This window comes from Fusarium oxysporum, chromosome III, assembly GCF_013085055.1.
Source record: "Fusarium oxysporum Fo47 chromosome III, complete sequence".
Classification (NCBI taxonomy): domain Eukaryota; kingdom Fungi; phylum Ascomycota; class Sordariomycetes; order Hypocreales; family Nectriaceae; genus Fusarium; species Fusarium oxysporum.
Genome location: NC_072842.1, coordinates 1,080,338 through 1,100,258, shown reverse-complemented (window position 1 = coordinate 1,100,258; position 19,921 = coordinate 1,080,338). Strand labels below are relative to the sequence as shown.

Genomic DNA, 19,921 nt, shown 5'->3' with positions numbered 1-19,921 from the left:
AAGTTAGGGCCCAACAGTGACCAAGCTAGCCAAGCTCTCATGAGATGAAATGGTGCTAATGCCGGGGAGCGTTTTGACCAGGGGGGTCATGAAGACTAAGAGTAGTGTGTACGTACCAAGACTCAGCGACATCAGGTCCTCAGCAAGGCTTAGAAGACTGGGGGGGCCTAAAGACGGGGAGCTGCCGGTAGCTTTGCCGTCATGTCATTTTTTTTTATCCAATCCTTCGTTCTCTCTGTCAGAGTAGTCGGTGTGGTCTACAAGCGAATTGAGCTCAATACAAGCTTTCTCGGACCTTAATATTTGCGACTGGCGATATATGGAAGGGTATAGATGTGCCAATAGATGTTGATATCGCTACTGCAGGACTCAATGGTCACAGAACCGAAGCATACGAGGCCACCACAGCTGGGAAAACAGGCAGGCCTCAGTCGAAAAATTCTGGATGCTTCGCATCATCCTAAGGCAAAGGCAGCTAAACTGAACTCGCTGGACACCGCCATCAGTCTACGGATAGTTAGCTCAGAAACTGGCTGGCGGGCTAGCAACCCAAGCATCCGGAGACCAAGGGAAGCTAGAGCGGTCAACGGGAATGCCATGTGTACGTATCCGCAGTATGTGCGGTAGCCGTGGGCACGGTTGTGGTTGTGATGTTCCGATCAGAGCACTGCATCGATCCGTGCAAGATCAACTGCGGCCCGTCTATACCCAAGCGCCATCAGCACATTCTATACGTATCTTGCTTCCTCAGTTTCCGATAAAGACATATATATGTATATATATACAGGCCAAGAGACACAGCGAACATCAAGTGAATGACAGAAGGGCAAGGTCTCATTGTCAGTCCTCGTGGGCGACTAGCCAATGTACGAAGTGGACCATGGACCTGCTATAAGTCAGTCTGAAGAAGAGATTCTTGGCCAAGATAAAGTCGCAGTACGTAGACGCGGTAGCAGTAACGCGTCTTGTGTAAATCCAAAAAGCAACACTGGGCATGAGGTTGCAAAGCAGAAGAGAAAAGAGACGACAAGGACGAGCCCACTTGTCCAGATACCGCTATGCTAGCCAAGATACAGTACATACTTGCAGTACAGTACGGGAATAGGTCTACATGGGAGAGCTGAGAATCAGATGGGACAAAGAAACAAAAGATCGTCGTTGCGCCCGTGTCCGTGGTTTTGGGTGGTGCGGACCTTAGTCTAACTGACCCTGGCTAGTCGTTGCAAGGTCTTGGTTCCTTCAGCGGTTGATTGCGTTCTAATTAACTGGTGTTACATTAGTTGATATGTTTTCCTTTTTTTTTTTTCTTTTTTTCTTTCTCATGTCCCAAAGCCAGAGTGCCCAAAAATGCAAACTGTAGATTATCCACGGAGTTCGAACTGATGTGGGCAAGCTTCGCAGGCCTCGAATGGGATGCGGATGTTGCAAGCTCGCATACACAGTAGATCATTGTCGTTCATGATGACATGGCATTGCATATAGGGTCGCCCACCAAAACCCAAACCGGAATAATAGAGAGCCATGAATCCGCACAAGACAGCAGTCACTTGCCTTGTCTTGCCCTGAGATGTGTGACTGAGACATAAAAGAGAGGTAGGGCAGGGCTGCAGATGGAGGCAAGGCCGTACGTATTCTTAAAGACACCCTCTGAGGTGAAAGAAGAGAAGTCAACTCAGTTGGATAATTTGCCGTTCCATGTTGATAATGACGATGGTATCAAAAGCGAAAATAGGTACTCATCTACCGAAGAATCAATCAACGACAACTGATGTGAGATTCCATTGGCAGGAAGAGCAAATGGTCAATCACTTGAGCTTGGTCAAGGGAAGGAAGGAACCCGTTACGGTAGGCAGCTCGTCTATAGCCGCTGTCTACTAAATTGGCAGTCACGCAAGAGCTGTCGTTACCTTAGGTAGTGCAGGCATCAATGAAATGAGAAGAGCAGGCACGTTCGTGCCGTAATTAGCAATTCCCCTCAACATCACCCACATCAATATCTATCTACATACTCCATGCACTCAATCATGGAAAACCCTTTCCGAGCATCTCAATCATTATCCCCAGCCAACGTCGACTCCAACTTCAACTCTTCTAACTCAAACTTGCACACATCTCACGCCACGACATGCCATGTCGCACAAATTCTTGCGCGGAAAGGCGGAAAGCCCCTGAACTATTGTGACTGCCCACTTCTATGATGAACACTCCGACACGGTGTTGTTGGCATCGCCAAGACTGATCCCAATACGCATTTCACGTCTTGACAGAGAGTCTACGGTCCTTTTCCTCTCCGGGACTTCATTTATAGGATGCCTCGAAGACTGCGCTCATAATGCCATGAGTGCTTTCACTTCCACCCTCATCATGGCAGAGGCCATGCGAAGTTCTTGATGTTTGTTGATCGTTCCGTTCTCACGATATTCTTCCCCAGAAACCCCTGGAGCGTTGATATACGGTACATTGGCCGAGGGGTGGGTGTGGGTGCAACGAGGGGCCCTCGACGCACTGGCAATGCGCACGACGACAGCATTCTTAACGGGTCACGGTGAATTGCATAGCCAGGGGGCTCTACCGGGGAAGGGGTCCTGGTCCAAGGCTGCAAGGCCCGCCGGCGTGCAGATGCAACCATCCATGACAGTTGTCTCTAATGGAAAGGACCAATCTGCATTGAGTGGATGTCGGAGCTCTTACTGGCACAGGCGCGCGTACCGGGGCAATGGTTGGAGTCTAGCAAGCTTTCACGATCAGGCGCGGCATTACGTACCTATCGATAATGTCACGCGCAGGACGCGTGGATTAGATCGTGCCGCAGTAACGAATGCTAGGTTATCACTACCAGTCATCCACGGGCTTAAGCCAGACTCTTTCAGCGCTGCCGCGGCACAATTAAGAATGCCTAGTTATCCCCTCGCCTACAAGTACAAGACCACCAAATGAAGCACTAGCGTGCACCACTCCATTGACTAGTCATGAAAATGGACAAAAAACAAACAATCAGAGATATTGATATGGCTTTATGTACCTAGCTGATCTTAGATTGGCATACCTCGCACAGATGCGCGCGGCCCAGGGGTGGTGTGACGTCGCTGTGATTGTGCCCATGGTGATTTATTTCAGACTCCCCAGGAAATGACTCCGCCGCAAAAGCGAAATGAGGTGGACTCAACGTCAATACTGTTGGACGAAGGTTGACTTGAAACGCTGTCACATCAAGTAACAAGTTCTATTCAGCGGCACGTTGCGGCGTTGAGAGGCACGGGACGGGGCGTGTTTAGTGTTTGGCATCGTGTGAATGCCGCCGGGCCAAGGCGCCCTGATCAAAGCCGAAGTCTCTGGTTCAAGTCTTGCTACATCAGCTTGATCCTTCAGCCTAGCTATTGAAAAGTGCTTATACTAATTATTCTGTCATGGTTCCTGTTTTCCTTCATTTTCATGGCCATAGCTACGCACCACACGACGTCGCGACACTATAACAACTTCAAATTTGATTATGGTGTCGATAATGGTGGGGGTGGGATATCGTTGAAAGGATAGCCGAAAGCCTTGAATATTAACAAGACGCAATAATTAAAAGGTTTATGAGGTGGCGGTCTCATCAGTGTGGGGGTAGGATTATTGGTGAAATCCCATCACCTCCTCCGATCATTGTGTAATGATACACAGATACAGATGAAGTTCGACATTCAGATTACAGACATCTGCGTGGCTGTCGCCCTCAACCTGCAGGACTCACCCAAGCAGTGCCTTGGCTACTTGGCCAGCAGAGCGCACAAGGACGACTGAAGCTGCGAGGCTGAGGAGAAAGCATGAAACAAGTCAAGTGTGTCGCCAGGATCAGGATCAGCCCCCTTCCCTTGATGCTCATGGGCTTCTACAATCAGTCCCGAAACGCATGTTTGTCAATTGCTATGTCAGACATCCCATGTTAATGCCCTCCCCATTCTTACACCGGCCCGTCCCTAGTAATTACTTTAGTTGTCTTTGGTTCGGTCCTCTGCGCGTATGATATGGCCTCCGCCCATCTCCAAAAGCTAATGATGGTATCCCAGGTTTATTTCATGAAGTTGCCGCCATTTACGTTGCCCTCCTCACCCCTGCCTTGGAGCGATGGCCAACGTTTTTTGTCCTCTCAAGCTATCACCTCGCTAAAGTCCAACGACATCATAACCCATGCTGAGACGCTGCAGACGTGGCCTTATTCCCCGAAACTCTATACCGCTTCGTGCCTGTGCTGAGGAGGGCGGAGGGTGCAGAGGAGATCAATGTTCTGGCCCTTCAGCCTCGACAACTATCCCCGGCCTAGCAGCGGCGATCGTGGGCCCACGACGCCTCCCGTGACCACGAGCGGTCAGGGAAAGCAGCCAGGGGTCAAAGAGCCACGCAAAACGTTTCTAGCTAATCAACGAACATCTGTAGCTATGGCATGCATTGCATCTGCAGCTAATTTGCCCTGCCCTGTCGTGCGTTGCGTCTTGTCACGGCCCAGGATGCGCTGGCAGCGTGGTATTTCTTGGAGTTTACCCACACGACCCTAACAACTGAAGACCAAGCAGGTCGAGGTGTCATATAACCGAGGCCAAATAGTTCACAGGAAGCTGTATAGCTTGGGCCTGGTTCATGCAGAAGCCCACTCTTGCATCTACGACATGCAGCAGCACAGCATCGATGCACCACTGACCAACGACTGCACACACTGCATAGCTAGTGAATGCGGGTAACGATGTTGGTAGGCATCTGTCAGCCAACGGTGCCGCGTCCGCTTCACTCCTTTTTACTGCTGCAGCATCTTTGCTACTTCAAAGCAGGGCGGTGTGAGTGTGTGTCTCGCTTGCATACATTGGACCGGCCGACAGATGCGTGAGAACTGCAGGTTGAGCTGTACTTGATGCGTTGTCCTTTGACGTTCCAGTTGCTCGCCATGAGGGTGGTGTTGCTGCCCGATGACGACCTGATGGTTCCGCGGCCGGAGGGAAGATCTGACGAGCCCTTGAAAGCGTTCTTGGGTTTTAACTCACGATGCTTCGCGAATGTCTATTTTCTGTTCGAATTGGGTGAATTGATCGTTGACCACGTCAGTACGTTGTTGGCGTGCATATGTGAGGATGCGACGAAGTTTTCACCTGGAGTAGAAGGCTTCCATTGGTCATGCTCGCTCACTATTCCTACCAAGCTACCTATTCTGATGAGAGAAGTCATCCATCGGATTAGAATGCAGATGAGTTTCGGTATTCGTCCTGGGAAAGGTTCGAGTATGACTGTGTTGCGGTATTGAAGAGCGTGGGGGTTGGCCATAACGATCTTGATCCTGCCCCACGTGCAACAACTCGAAGACGAACAACACCCGAGATTCAAAGCCCGCAGTAAAATGAGACTTGAAGAACGAAGGCTTGAGTCTTGAAAAAGTAAACAGTCGATGCGATGGTTGGTTTCACCATCGTACTGAGTAGTTATCGTTCTTCTGTCCAGCGATGAGCGCGGCAATTTGAACAAGCTGCCGCCCTCGAGAATCCGCGTCTAATACCAACACATGTCAACTACCTATGCATTCTGCGGCCGTCTTTGAGACCCGACACGCACAGCCGCAAGCGCGTACCGCGATTGTGCACAATTGAATCGAGTTCTGCTGCCCAATTACGTCTCTTGCGCGACACCATACGTCCCGACAGTCTGGGTCGCGGCTTTCACCAAGCAAGATCGACTGTTACAGCGTGTTGGTCAGACAACGCCACAACAAGCCAACATTTGGTCGGACCACCTGAGTGGCCGAGTCCATATTCGACCTGGGGGGCTTCCATATTGCCCATCTCAGTGACACCCAGATGCACTACGGCCCTGCCAGAGACTGAAAAGTGGAATTCCACTGCAGTCAGAACCAAGATCCATACTTTGCTAAACGCAATCGATGTAGGCCGCCTGAATATGGCAATTTGAAGGAAATAAAGACCGGATCTGAGGCCCGGCGGGCCCGGAGTTGGCTTCGGAGCACACTCAACCATGTCCGTGCCGAACCGGATGAGTGGCCTTTCATTGGATTTATCCATAATCGAAGCGTCGGAATAATCTGTTTTCTCTTTTGAGTTCCTTCACTTCCAACTTGTTTCTTACTCCTTCTGATTTCGGTACTGCCCGCATATGCTTTATAGCCCTTTATATCAAAACACATTACGAGAGCTCCCCACTCTCAACTTCGCTTGCTCTGGCCCGCTCGATTTCCCCTCATACATCGTAGAGCATCATCCTGACCTCAACCCCGCCCGCTACTGGCCATTACTGATTGGTGTAAAGCCTTATTTTCAAGTCATTTTTGCCGAAAAAAACTAACAGGATATCAGACTCATAGAGAATCTATTGACAATGAGTGCCAATATTCAGCAATGGACGGTTGAGAAGCCTTGGCTTGAGACACACTGTCTGCTGGGTGAAGGACCTTTCTATGAGGAATCAACGGGCAATCTGCGCTTTGTCGATATCCGCAATAAGAGGCTACATTATGTGAAGATGGATGAAGGCCCTTCGTCTCTAAAAACCATTCAACTGGACGTGTGCCCTACTGTCACAGCAAACATTGCTGGGGTTGATCCCCAGGAACGCATTGCCATTGGTGTCAAGTATGGGCTGGCTGTTCTCGATGTCAAGAAGGAGACATACGAACTTATTCAGCCTTTCGAACAACCCGCTAATGAGCGTTTGCGAAGTAACGATGGCGGCGTGGATCCTCTTGGTCGATTCTGGCTGGGTACAATGACAGACTTTGGACTCGGTCCCTTTAAGCCTGAAGGTAACCCTACCCTGCCCAAAGCAAAACGGTGCACCAACACCAGGACCCTGTCCATTTACTCTACGTTGCATCTCTTGTTTTTCAAGTCTGACATGTTGGATCTAGGAGCGGTCTATCTAATGGACGCCAAGTCACGAGAGGTCAAGCTACCTAATATGACAATTCCCAACACACCAGGTTGGTCTCCTGATGGAAAGACACTATATGTGACACACTCAAATGCCAGAGAGATTTATGCCTTTGACTTCGATACTGAGTCCGGGGAAATTTCTAACAAGCGCGTTTTCTACAACCATGATGGTTCAGGCGAGCCAGACGGCTTCCGTGTAGATGTAGACGGATTCCTTTGGCAAGCTGTATATGGAGAAGGTCGTGTCATTAGAATCGACCCCAACACAGCCAAGATTGTTGGAGAGGTCAAAGTGCCGACCAACAACACCACTTGTGTGCACTTTGTCGGTACTGAGCTTGTCATAACAACTGCCGAGGACGACGAGGGCGAGGGATCAAGCCGCGAGAATGGTGGTCATGTGTTCAAGGTGGACGTCGGAATCCGGGGAATGAGGCTCAACGATTTCAAGCTATAGAACTCGATCTTGACAGCGACAAGTGCTGACAGGCATCGAATCGTTTGTTACAGCTCGTTCCCGACTATAGACGCAGAGACAGAGCAACGAAAGCACAGACCTTGGCAATGCCTGAGGAAGTTTGGATCAAAGCGCACTAAAAGTCCCTGAGGCTTTGACAATCATACGTACCCCATCCAAGTTGATTATTTGCTAGCGCCCGGATCTTCCTCTCATGGACATGTTCTATCCTCGCTTCTGTTTTTCTATCGTTGTGATTCAAGCTCTGGACCTACTCGGAACTTGGAACCCGGACCCGGACGGACCATGACCCTGGCGCTTGGGTCGTTCCATGATATCCGTATTCCTGGACAACCTTGTTTGCTTGCTCGTTGGGATGCTACACAGTGCTTATGAACCGTGGCTCTCGCCAATGTTTGCCTACATATGATCCATGGAGCACATCCGGGGGTCTTATGATGTTTGCGAACCCAATATTATTTTCTCTTCCTCTCTCTTTCTGACTATTGAACGCCGCACGATGGATGGAGTGTCGTGAGACACGGAGCTGCTTAGCTCTCTCAACTGCCGGATCCAAGGTCCACTAACTCCCACAAGTGTATTGTTTACCGAGTAACACTTCCAGGGCATGACTCGTGTGTAGTTCTCCCTTACACCGCTGTCACCCTCGACACCTTGACCGCTTTCACTCACATTGTGAAGCTCTGCGTGGTCGGAACTTTTTTCATGTCTGTTGCGTTGTTACGTGCATAAGAGAAGTATATGTGATGGCCAGGTGTATAGCAAGCATGGGACCCCCTGGCAAAGGATGCAGATGCAGTTTGGAATTCGATGCTGGCAGCTGTCTTTGACGGCTGCATATGTACTACAAGTTCTCCTGCACATAGCGAGCACGCATTGCATGAGGTTGGGTTTTTCGCTAACAACACGCAAGGAAAGACAATGAAGGGGTTTCACCGACAACTCAGCTCCTGTCTATCTCTCTCTCACCGCTTCAAATGAAGCATTCACTGATGGCGGCACTGGAACTGGTGTAAGAATCTAATGTGAGAACACACGCGCTTGTTCCCCAGCAGACGCCCTCCGTCTTGATATAATGGTTCGTTTCGCTCGCACATGACGAAATCCGCTTCATCCCTAATCCAAAGTGAGATCATACTGCTTTTTTGACATCTCGTGTATCCTTCTAGTTGGTCAAACAGGCAACATCCTATCTTCAAACATCCTCGCCAAAACGCAGCACAGGTCGATCCTGTTTTAGGTTACACCCTGCTCTCGCCTCACTCACAACACAACAGTCACATTCCAAATCCTGTCTCCGTTACATAGGGGTCTATCACGTCAAAAACCAAAAGGTCGATTTACGCTGGGTTCAACACCCCAGCCCTACCTATGCATACAAAAAAAAAGTCAGAAGAACACCAGCAACCCCCTGTCACCGCTTCTCAGAACCTAGAGGATTTTTGCTCCGGGCCACCCCCTGGCACATCTTCTCAGCATCAGAACCTGGCAAACCGGGGAAGAGGGGAGGCTGCAGTAGGGCCCGGGGCTTAGACCGGGAAGCCGTGGAATCGTCCCTGTTGGCTGACTGCTATTGACAGCTAGAGTTTCGCTACGGTTGCTGACGTTGGACTGTAACGCCGTTGAGGTTGAAAGATGGAGCAGAAGGATGTTGTTATCCGCCGATAGCGTCCTTGACTCGATGTCAGTGCGCTGTCATGGCTTTTGACATACGAACGAACTGCTCTTATGTGCTCGAGTCACGATGTGATTGTGAAGAAGCCTCAAGACCAATGAAGACCAATGATTCCAACTTTGTAGGTCAATGTGTATCAATACCGAAGTTAATAACAAATAAACTATCAAAAAAGCAATACTTTCTCCGTCCGGTCCGGTGTATACTGACCATTCTAACCTTCCTACGCTTGCGAACCTCTGCTCTATCGCTGCCTCATGTGTTCCTGTAGACCATCTTTCAAGTCTGTATTGATCACCAAGTCATCCTTGCCTCTAAGATGCATCACTACTGTGAGGCCCTCAATGTCAACATCGCCATTAGGGTGGAAGCACACGCCCTGAGTCTGTTTCGCTGGCGACGGGCGACCTGATTCGAGCCCAAGTTCGTCAACTTGGCTCTTGAGGTCCATGTAGCGTGCTCGCTAAGCACACATGTGGTTGTAAGGCATCACAGGTCTAGGGTCATAGATCAATGTTGACATTTCAGAGTCGTTGCGAGATCGATCCTCTGTTATGCTCAGGAGTCTCGTACTCTTTGGCTCCTCTGCTGCTATCTCTTGTGGCTGTGGACTTTTGGCCAGTAATTCCTCGACACTCTTGCGAGCGAGGGAATGCTCAATGTCCGTTACCTTGAGCCGAGGCATGGGTAACTCAAACGCAGCACTCAATTCATTCTCAGTCTTGTTATGTGACTCATCTTCAACGAAGATCTGAAAACCACCCTCTGTTTGCTTAGGTGATGATGACTGAGTAGGATTGCAGTTGAAGCAACTATCCTTCCTGTCTTTTTCAGGTAGTGGCGTACGATGATTTACACTACTGAGTTCACGCCTCCAGTTCTCGACATGGGAAGGGGTTAGTTGCTGACTTCGTGGCTGTTCTGAAGACCTATCGACCTTCCTTAACTGCGTCCTCTATGACGAGATACCGGTAGCCTCGGCTTTCGGTCTTTCAGAGTCATTGTTGATACGTGGAGTTGGTTTGGGCATCATTTCCTCCGCAGGAACGAGTTCATCGAGTTTGCCAATCCTTTTCCTGGAGTTGGGATCATCATCATGACCTTTGTCTGACAAGGACTTGTTTTGAGCTGGTGGCGCAATCCTTTCATTTGCCTCCGGTGAGGTGTTGAGGCCTTTCTTCGGTCCCTTGGACTGAGAGACGGGCTTTTCACTAGCTATTTGTGAATTCAATGTTCTCGTGTGGTCTCTCGGCGCGTCATGGGTCTTGTTATTGTTGATAGGATACTTTATCCAATGGGCATCCTTGGGTTGGGTATCGTCATGGGGTTCATGAGACTTTGGGCTCGGATGCCGATCCCCCTTATGATAACTGGTAAGATTAGGTGGCTGTGGCTCAATCTCGTCAGACACTGCCGGCTCTTTGTTCAGATTGTGTTCGATAGTGTCTTTTGCCACTGTGACAGACTCGTCTCGACTCAAGGAGTGATCAATGCCATATTGACTCTGTACCCTCAACCTGTAGCCGTCCGCCCGCATGCGCCGGTCTTGCCCATTCGTGAGTTTCTCATCCGTAGAAGACTCGAGAGTCTGCACACCAGCTGATAAATGCTCTATGATATGCTGTGAGTGATGGAGATCTTGTCCATGATGATAGAGTTGGTCAATTTTCATCTGTAACTTGCTTCGGGATGGTGAATCCCTCAGTGACTGTGTGTGCTTCTTCTCTTTAGGGTTATGTTCATCTGTATCAATCATATCCAAATTATTACCTTCGACCACTTGTGCTCCTAGACTACGCCGGGCCGCACAACCAATGCTATGCCGCGTTGGATGGTGACCATCGTGTGTAGCTCTACTACCAGGGTTGGGGCATTGTTCCTCTATGTGAGAAACGCGGGGCGAGCTGGACTTGAGACGATTAGGTACACAGTCTGAGGGCCTGGGTTTACGTTCCACTTGCACTGATCTCGTCGTGATTTCAGGTTCTGGGGCTTCTTTCTTCATTCCCCTGTCTGCCACAAAAAAGGGGTTGTTCTTCACTGAGCTAGAGATCTCTGTTGGTGCCGCAATCGTCTTCTTCCGAGTGGGCTTCAAGGTGTTGTGATCAGTTTTCGGTCTTTGGCGAGATTGCGTCTTGGTTCTAAAGGATGTCCTTGGTGTATCTGGCTCTGATGCGAACCTTGATAGCTTACGACGATAAGCAGTATCGACTGTAGTCCGTGTAGTATGACTGCGTTCGCTTTCGGGGTATTCACTTTGGGTTGGTAGCTCAGGTATCTTGTCTATGAAAGAGTGTTCTTGATACTGTATTGAACTGTTGAGGACCCTGTGACCAAGGGGTTGTCCAGGGGTCTCTCCCGTACACTTCATACAAGAATCGTGGCCGCAGTGCGAGCAATACCGTTCGAAAGCGAGAGGGTTACCGCACGAGTGACAGATCTGCGAGAACATCGATTTCGTTTGTTTGATTTGATCTGGCGTGCCTGCGTCGCCATCCGAGAACCATCCCGCGGGTCTAGAGATTCCATACTGCTCAAGGATGTCCATCGCATCTTGGCATTTCTCTGTGGAGCTTGCAGTACGAGAGCGGGTTGTCGAGTCAAGGCATGAGGACATGTAAGATTCTGAAGGAAGCATGTCTGTACTAGCTGAGTATCGAAGAGCCTGGCTCGGTCGATTCGAGGTAGTTCGTCCATAGCTCGTCCTAGGCCGGAAGCCAGGAACATTTGGTTTCCTTGATGCATTTCTTCCCCTGGAGCCCCTGACAGCACTGAACCTTGGATTGTCTTTCTGCGATAGAGTTGAGGATATCTGTCTCGGGAGTGTATCTCTCGATGTGCGGCTCTTGTTACCACTGGCCACTCCTGGGCCCTAACCGATCGTGGTGCTTCTACTCGGTCGCTCAGAAGTGTCAGAAGGCCGCCCACTCGCGGTTTGCGTTTCACTAAGTGTTTGGAGCTGGCGAACACGATCACCGACGACTCCCGGAGGGATCATATCGTGATGTTGAGTATAGGGATGGTATGCTATTCAAGAGATTGGCTAATCGTACCAGAAGCCATGCGACACTGCTACGAAGCAGGAAGACGGCGACCGACGATAGCCCAGAAGTTCGAGTAGTCGATAAAGAGTAATAATACGCGAGGTGCAGAAAGGGGTGGCATGTTGTAGGTAGGAGTCACAAATCAGGAGCGTGAGGTGAATGGCAGGGAGAGAAAAGTCCATCCTACCTCACAATTGCAGGTGTGGAAGTTGTGGAATACAGCGCTGCGTCAACCATTGCATTCATTGCCTATCAACGTCACTGAAAGATAGAGGGTCAATGAGGAAGGAGTCACTGAGCAGAGGAATAAAGGTGAAATTTAGGAGGAGCACAACCAGAACTGGTATCAATTGTCACAGCTTTTCGTGCTAAATATGGGTAGAATATTGATGTACAAGGACCTCCGTCACAACAAACTCGCTGTACACTTATTTCACGTGCGCAGACAGGGTCTCGAGAACCTGTTCCCTCGTCAGTAAACTCAATTGCAAGTGTATATCGTCTGAAACCCACCTCCAGCTCGATCTTGGCCTCAGCAATATCCTGCTCGCTTCCGCTGCCGTTGGCAACCTTCTGGGCCTCAGCGATCTGGGCTCGGATGGCCTCGGCGCTGAAGTCCTCAAGGGGGTATCCCTCAACAGCGTTGATGCTGAGGACGGAGTTCGGCTGAACGGTAGCGAATCCACCAGAGACTAAGACAATAATTCCATCAGCGATTTGTCGACCTCGGGTAATTGGATCTTGGATCTGGATCTATAACTAATGACGTACGGAAGAACTGCTTGGAGCCAGCGGACTCCTCGACAACCTCAACCAGACCAGGCTTCAGCTGCTCAATGGAAGGAACGTGGTTGGCGAGGACACCCATCTCTCCAGACTCGGCGGGGATGTTGACCTGGACGACATCCTGGGACTTGTAGATAGACTGCGGTGCGGCAATTAGCTCCCATGCATCAATCAATTGGCGACGGTGCCATCATCGTAAGGGTCCGATTGCAATCGTATTCGTCGATCCGGGTATCGCGCGGGCGGTGTCATACCTGGTGAGGGAGGGCAAGGCTCAGCTTGATCTGCGATAACGGTCAGTCGGGTTCGGTACGCAAAACCCAGTCGTAGCTGGGGCACGGGGTTCGCTGAATCTTGCCTTGTCGGGGACGGCCTCGGCGTAGGTTCTTCGCTGGAGAGGGACTCGGATAGCGGAGGGGCGAGCTCGGAGAGCCGCACGGGCAACGCGGAAGGAGTTCATGATGGGCTGAGCTGGTGGATGAGGTTGTTGCTTGGGTGAGCTCAAATGAGGCCGCTGGCACGAATCTTTGCCGGAGCAGCAATTCGCGATTCGGCTAGCGGGAAAATCCGATCCCCATGATGGGCACGTGCTAGGTCACATGACCTCCTTTGTCCTTACAACCGACCCATGAGAGTCCTCCGACAGAGAAAAGTTACACACTCTCTGTAAATTTTACGTGAAGCACAGTTGTCTTACCAGAAGATTTCTACTCAGATATGATATTCCTGTTGCTTGTTATACTAATATATATATTACATGACATCGATAAAGTGCCGGTACCTAAATGCCCCTAACTAACACCAACAGCTTCAACAAGCCGAACCCCAACATTAATCGATGAATAATACCTTTTGCTTAAAAGATTCCAGCATCTGGCAAATTTGACTGTACTCCGGCTTGTCTTTATAAGCAGAGATAAACTTATCAACATGGCTTTCGCTGACATTCCTTGCCTTTGAGCTTTCCCGCAAAATCTTCAACAAAGCAAAATGTCCTTTTTCTGCTGCTTTACAGGCCTCCTGAAGTGGACTATCCGCTGGACCATCAAAGTCTAGCCGTGACCCAAAGTCTAGCAACAATTCGATGGGCTCTGCATGTTCTAAAATTTCGCTGTCGCCTGGGCTAAAAGGCTCCCAGATATGCCGGAACACTCCTGACAGAAACGCTTGACGATTACCATTCGTCTTGCCCTCGAATTCTACATCTCTGATGATGACGAGCGCACTCGGGTCTGCTCCCGCATCAAGGAGTATCTTCATGTTATTGAGGCTGTACTCGCGCATTGCTGCCAACAAGAGCGGAGTACAATATGTGCCGACAAGAATATCTGGGGATCGTATATCTATGACTTTTTCGATTTTGTCGTCCTCATTGAACCGGGGATCGAAAACAGGCGAATCAGTGTAAGTATCGACTTCAATGCCTCTCTCGATGAGCCTCTCGATTAGTTCGCTCTTTACGTCGTCGCGGTTAGCATGTTTCAAGATGATGTGCAGCAAACTGTTGTTGTACTTGAAACGCTTCGAAACCATGGGATCTGCACCATGGTCGAGCAGAAACAGAGCGACACTCCAATGTCCGCTACAGATGGCCTGATGGAAGGCCGTCAACCCAGTCGCAGATTCCTGGTCAAGCGGGACGCCTGCTTGAAGCACGGTCTCGATCAGATCGAGGACTGGGAACTCTTTTTCATACCCGCCACAGAGGTAGTGCAGGACAGTCCGGCCATCGTGATCGACCTCGGTTATCTCAACACCCGGTTGTTCGAGAAGCAAATTCATTATCCTCTTTGCACTTAGCTGATGATTCGATGCTGCCAGATGGAGAGGTGTCTGCCCAGTTATACCTCGAGCTTTGGGGTCAACATCTTGACGTTGAAGTAAGAGCGCCACAACTTCGTAATCTGCTATCAAGCAAGCGTGGTGTAAAGGGGTGAGTCCATCTTGATCGTGCCCTCCCGCGTTGACCTCTTGTCTGGCTAGTAATCGTTTGATGATGTCGAGGCTTTCTTCTCTATACCCAGGTGGTTCGTCAAAAGTATCACTATCATCATCTTCGTCTTCATCATCGTCGTTATTTTCATCATCATCGTATATCGTAACCAAACTTGGATGGTACTTTTTATCACGACTTCTGACAGCCCACTGTAGAGGAGTGTTCCCCGTTGAATCAGGGGATGCTACTTCAAGACCGTTTTGCTCTAAGAGGAGATTCACGATCTGTAGTTCCCCACGCGCGGCAGCAATGTGGAGGGCACTAGATTTTCCTGCGTCAGTCCTGCGAGCATTGGTTTCTTCGCATTGGAGGAGCAGTCCAACAAGTGGTAAACTTCTCACACCAACGGCCACCTGTAAGGGAGTGAGACCGTCCCTATCAGGTGTACCAGGATCAACTTCTTGACGCTTGAGCAGTAACGTAACAATATCCACTCGTTTGTACTGGATCGCCCAGAAGAGAGGAGTTTGACCATCAGAATCAGGCACAGAGGCATCCATGTCAGACCTCTCAAGCAGACGGTTCACAAGCTCAGGCTCGTTCCACTTGAGAGCGTACCGTAATGCATCAGCAGCATGTCTTGATCCGTGCAGTTTAACGAGCAAGTCAATGATTTCCCTGTCATTCATCGTGAGGATCAACATGATCCAAAGCAGATGTTCCCTGAAATGTCCAATATGCTCCTAGCTTCTGGACAAGTATTTTCTCAGCTCCTTCAAAGCCACTATGTCGGATGGCCATGTGAAGGGCATAAGGCCTTACAGGCTCGATATCGCTCCAGCAATCGCAGACTCCTCTGGCTGGCACATGGGGATCCACGCCAATCTCAGCGAGGTACTCGACGATATCACGATGTCCCTGCTTGATGGCGTAGTGCAAAGGTGTTGCTCTTTCTTCAGGCCTCATCGTCCCAGTTCCGCTTAGATTCGCGCCATTCTCATGTGCTTTCTTGAGGATATCTATTCTTCCCTCTCGAGCTGCCCAGCAATAGCTTGCTGCACGAAGTCGAGGGTTGACGATATCATAGTGTGTGACTGAGCTCAGGCTCGAAGGTGTCAATGGTACCAATGATGTACTGCTCAGATTCTGGTGATCTTGATCATAGTCGTGACTTGATGCTCAAGGGAGTCTAGTTGGTGAGGGGGAACCTGATCGTAGGTGCAAGCTTTAGTTGAATGTGGCTTTAGCCTAGGAGAGGTAAAGATATTGGTGTAACCTCTAGTAGATCCAGCACAACAGATAAGTAATCCATAAACACAAACTACAGTACAGTTAATTAAGGTCTTTTTGGTGCAATCAAAGGCTATATCAAGTGCAATTCCTATACTTTCTTGTTCGGGGGACCGATTCCTATATTACAATACTTTAGATACTGTAAAGTCCATCATGTGTGTATGATCATACAGCAGATTGGTAACTACTGGTGGAGAATCAACAATAAAGAAGCAATCGATCTTTGAGTGAATAGTCTCTCGCCTGTTATGTTCTAGACATCTTTCAATGTTGTGCATCAGTGTAAGCTCGTTCTCTTAGGCATGCTGTATCTCATGGTGAAGGTGCTAACATGAGATTGTCTAAGACTGCCATGCACACAACCACCATGCTAAACATGTTCACTCGTGTGGGCGCCTCACTCCAAGCCGTCTTCTCCTAGTGAACTTTATCTCACTGTAGGCAAGAAGTTAGCACTAACGACGATATCCGAAGCCGCATTTTGACGGAAGTTGCTTGAGGCCTTTGCCTCTTAACATTGGTGGTGTTATGCTTTGAAGGACACACTCAATCTCACGACCACCTAAGTTATGTGATTCAACTAGTACCTATGGTGACGCTGGAATTGTGCCTGGGACATTTCAATCTCATTCCTTTTCATTGTGGCTCGCTCTGTGAGTATGAAGTTGCTACTCGAGGGCAAAGGCACCGTCAATTCCAGTCTCAGGTTCACATGCGAGACGTCAGCATCTGTCTTAATGATGTTATACACTGAATTCTCAGAGCATGGGTTTTTCTATGCATATACTCTTTGGTTTTTCTGTAGTGAAAAATACAGGAACATTAAGATTCTTTTCATTTGAGATAAGTTTAAGGATGGTATCATAGTTGTATTTATTTACTGGGTTGAAAGATATTTCATGTATTTGTTCCCATTTAAGCCCCTACGATACCTACTTGGAGCAACAGAGTCAGTTGTGTCTGACCCTGCTTGGAAGGTGTGCCTTGATACTCTAGAGAATAAGCACAGTTTTCATGTGATACGAATATGGACCCTGAACAACCCAACTGTTCACGAGTCTCACGTAAGACAAAAGAGATCTATCATAAGGGTCTTATGAGATGATTCAATCGATTGTGTCATTAGTCGACGGTGCACAAATCATCCAACTTCGTGAATGGCCTTTCATGTGTGATGTGAAGCATGTGATAAACGGGTTACCCTGTATCAAAGAATCGTCCCTTAGATTCTGTTGATCTCATCAACTGGACAACCCCTCAAATTCCCCTCCGTCCATGACGACAAGATGTCGAAATGACCATAACTTAAATCCAGATATTTCCGTCTGGAAAGTACAACCGAGCCGGATATGGTTCGGAGGAACCGGGTTCTCCCTCTCAAACATCATCACCAAAGCAAAAACCAAATAAACAGGAAAAATCTGGACTCGCTGACTCGGCACTCAAACGCGTATTGTACAATTGCCGATCACCTGAGCTGTCATGACCTCACACGTCACAGAAACAAGTCGGCCAGGTAACTTTTCCGCTTTCTTGTGCCTGCTTTCATCCAACCCATCAAATGCGCTGGAACACGCCATTCGTACCCCATGGACTTTCGGGCCTTCGAGAGTCCGCTGGCAGTTGAAGATCCCGGGACCCGTGAGGCCCGGGATCTTCCATGTACAACTCTGCGGAGTGAGAAGTGAAACTCTGAGAGTTCCCTTTGCCACGGAATACACGTAGCTTTTGGGCATCGTCTTGACAACAGGAGTGGCTCATGGCGTCACGGATCTTCACTTTTCATCATCAACCTGGCGCAGCATAAACAAGTTCAGCTGTGCTTATCTCACTTTTCTGCGTAATTCCTTCTTGGCAATACACTTCAGCCCATATACAGACAGTACTGTATTGTTACCGCATGTTACGGTACAGTACCTGCAGTGGAATTAACGTTTCTAAAATCCAGCCCCTGCCAAGACACTCTGAGCAGTGAATTGCATCACAGTTTCAGCCATTTTGACAGGGAAATCTCGGAGGAACCAGGGAGACAAAGTGTGCAAAGCCAAAATTTGAACCCTCGAGCTGGTGTGGGACTCAACAACAGTTACAGAGCTCAAAGAAGGCTGAAAGCTGAAAAAAAGTGATGAGGTCTCCACTGACGAGACCGTAATTTGCGGCCAGACTGTGGCTGATTCTCATTCTTGGTGAGAAATTACGATTGACTTTCATTAGCATTTTACGAGCTCTACCTCGACGGACTGTCGGTGAGTGGAGGAAGCCTTGGGAAGGTATCGTAAAGTACTCAAGCCAATTCTCATCGCGACACTAGCGGTCCGAGAACGACGAGGAGAGTGAAAAAAAGGTTCAAGCTTGAAGCTGTTGGTCTAGAAAAGTCTGGATGGGAAGCAAATTTTCAGGAACCCACAATGGCTTCATCCTCGAGCAGGGAGAGCAAGGAAGTTTCCGGCGCACAAGTAATGAATGACCGTTAGACTTTTTCAAAAGTAATTTCTGTCGGTATTCAGCCTTGTCAGTCGCTGCATCGAGAGTTGTAGCTGAGGTTGAAAAAGCTCAGGCCCTCTTCGGAGAAAATCAATCTCTTGGCAAAGATCTAGGAGGGCATGTCAAGACAAGTCCCGTCCCTGATCGGCAACTTGACCACACAGAAGCAGAGATTCGAACCGGCAACAAGACGGGACCGTCATCGTCATAGAGGGTGCATCTTGCATGACGAAGAATGCTTGTTTCTCAGTCTATAGATGTGGCTTCTCCCAAGGGCTGAATCATGGGCACCCATATCCTGCGGCTGTATCAACATCAAGCCATCTCACGGACGGTCGGCTCTTCTCAGGATGAAAGGAACCGGCTAGGGAGAGCGGCAAGGGAAAACGAGATGAGAGTTCACCTCCTCAGACTCCATCGAATGCTGTACAACCCATCATGCAGCAGTCCACACCTCCTTTGCCAAAAAACCGCGCAACTGTCTTCTCTTTTTTTCGGCGTAAAAACAATGCGATGATGGGTCCTCTGAGTCGGGCCAGTCCAGTGGTATGTATAACCGGCCGAGACCTGGGTCTGTTTGACGATGCAGCGAGATGGAGCATTGCGGCATGTGGGTCGACATGCGAGGTGCGGGTAAGGACTTACACGGTGGTGACATTGTTTTGATGAGCATGAGTTGAAGGTATCTACCGTAGATAAATGTACCTGCATCCTCTTCAGCATTCAACAGTGTCGCAATGTGATACTTTTGAGATTCATGTGCTCGGTCTCCAAACCAGCTAGATCAAAGTCTATGTATGTTGGATGCACTCAATTTCAAGAAGTGTATCGAAACAACTTCTCAGGATATCCTGTTAATGGCTATCCCATATACTGCTTAGCGGTATGCTGAGCAACTTGAATGCACAGAGCTGACTCCATTGTTGCCATGATGGCGATCATCTCGTGATCATTATCCTCTTTGTAGATTTGATTTTACTCGATGTTTACTTGTTCGTGATCCCAGCCGCAATTTCAACAACGTAAAGACATAGCATGTTCACCGCCGGAGTCTCGCGATGTCAGAGCCCTGTTTAAAGAGTGGGTGGGCTGTGGGTGAAGGACACTGGACAGTCAACTTCAGAAAGGCTATCAGGGCTGCATGAGCGAGAGCAGAAGACACCCTTTCAAACACCTTAAGCACAACAGAGTAACATGCGAATTTAACAGCTACGCGCTGATACCGCGTCGACTGTCATATTGTTTTAAGATGCGGGGTTTGACTTCACAACGCGGGGTTAGTGCCCAGCAGGACGGGTCAACGTGACGGGGAGCGTC

The 19,921-nt window shown here is 49.1% G+C and overlaps 4 protein-coding genes across 4 annotated transcripts; 2 read left to right on the top strand and 2 right to left on the bottom strand.

Moving 5' to 3' along the window:
• The first annotated feature begins 233 nt into the window (after nt 1-233).
• FOBCDRAFT_217009 (uncharacterized protein) lies at nt 234-673 on the top strand. The gene has a single exon (XM_059609472.1). It carries the CDS (start codon nt 346-348, stop codon nt 625-627), a length of 282 nt encoding a protein of 93 aa, XP_059466921.1. The 5' UTR covers nt 234-345; the 3' UTR covers nt 628-673.
• A 5,681-nt stretch (nt 674-6,354) lies between these two features.
• On the top strand, nt 6,355-7,492 carry FOBCDRAFT_289585 (uncharacterized protein; the record flags this gene model as incomplete). Its single annotated transcript, XM_054703728.2, has 1 exon — nt 6,355-7,492. The coding sequence occupies one exon, from the start codon at nt 6,355-6,357 to the stop codon at nt 7,363-7,365; it is 1,011 nt and encodes a 336-aa protein (XP_054559703.1). The 3' UTR covers nt 7,366-7,492.
• Nucleotides 7,493-9,426: 1,934 nt separating this feature from the next.
• Nucleotides 9,427-13,351, bottom strand: FOBCDRAFT_178292 (uncharacterized protein; the record flags this gene model as incomplete). The annotated part of the gene is made up of 6 exons (XM_054703726.2): nt 9,427-9,886; nt 10,031-11,852; nt 12,619-12,797; nt 12,877-13,030; nt 13,146-13,175; nt 13,205-13,351. The coding sequence occupies 6 exons, from the start codon at nt 13,349-13,351 to the stop codon at nt 9,525-9,527; spliced, it is 2,694 nt and encodes an 897-aa protein (XP_054559701.2). The 3' UTR covers nt 9,427-9,524.
• Nucleotides 13,352-13,518: 167 nt separating this feature from the next.
• Nucleotides 13,519-15,516, bottom strand: FOBCDRAFT_316658 (ankyrin repeat-containing domain protein; the record flags this gene model as incomplete). Its single annotated transcript, XM_059611991.1, has 1 exon — nt 13,519-15,516. One exon carries the CDS (start codon nt 15,514-15,516, stop codon nt 13,723-13,725), a length of 1,794 nt encoding a protein of 597 aa, XP_059466920.1. The 3' UTR covers nt 13,519-13,722.
• Between the last annotated feature and the right edge of the window lie 4,405 nt (nt 15,517-19,921).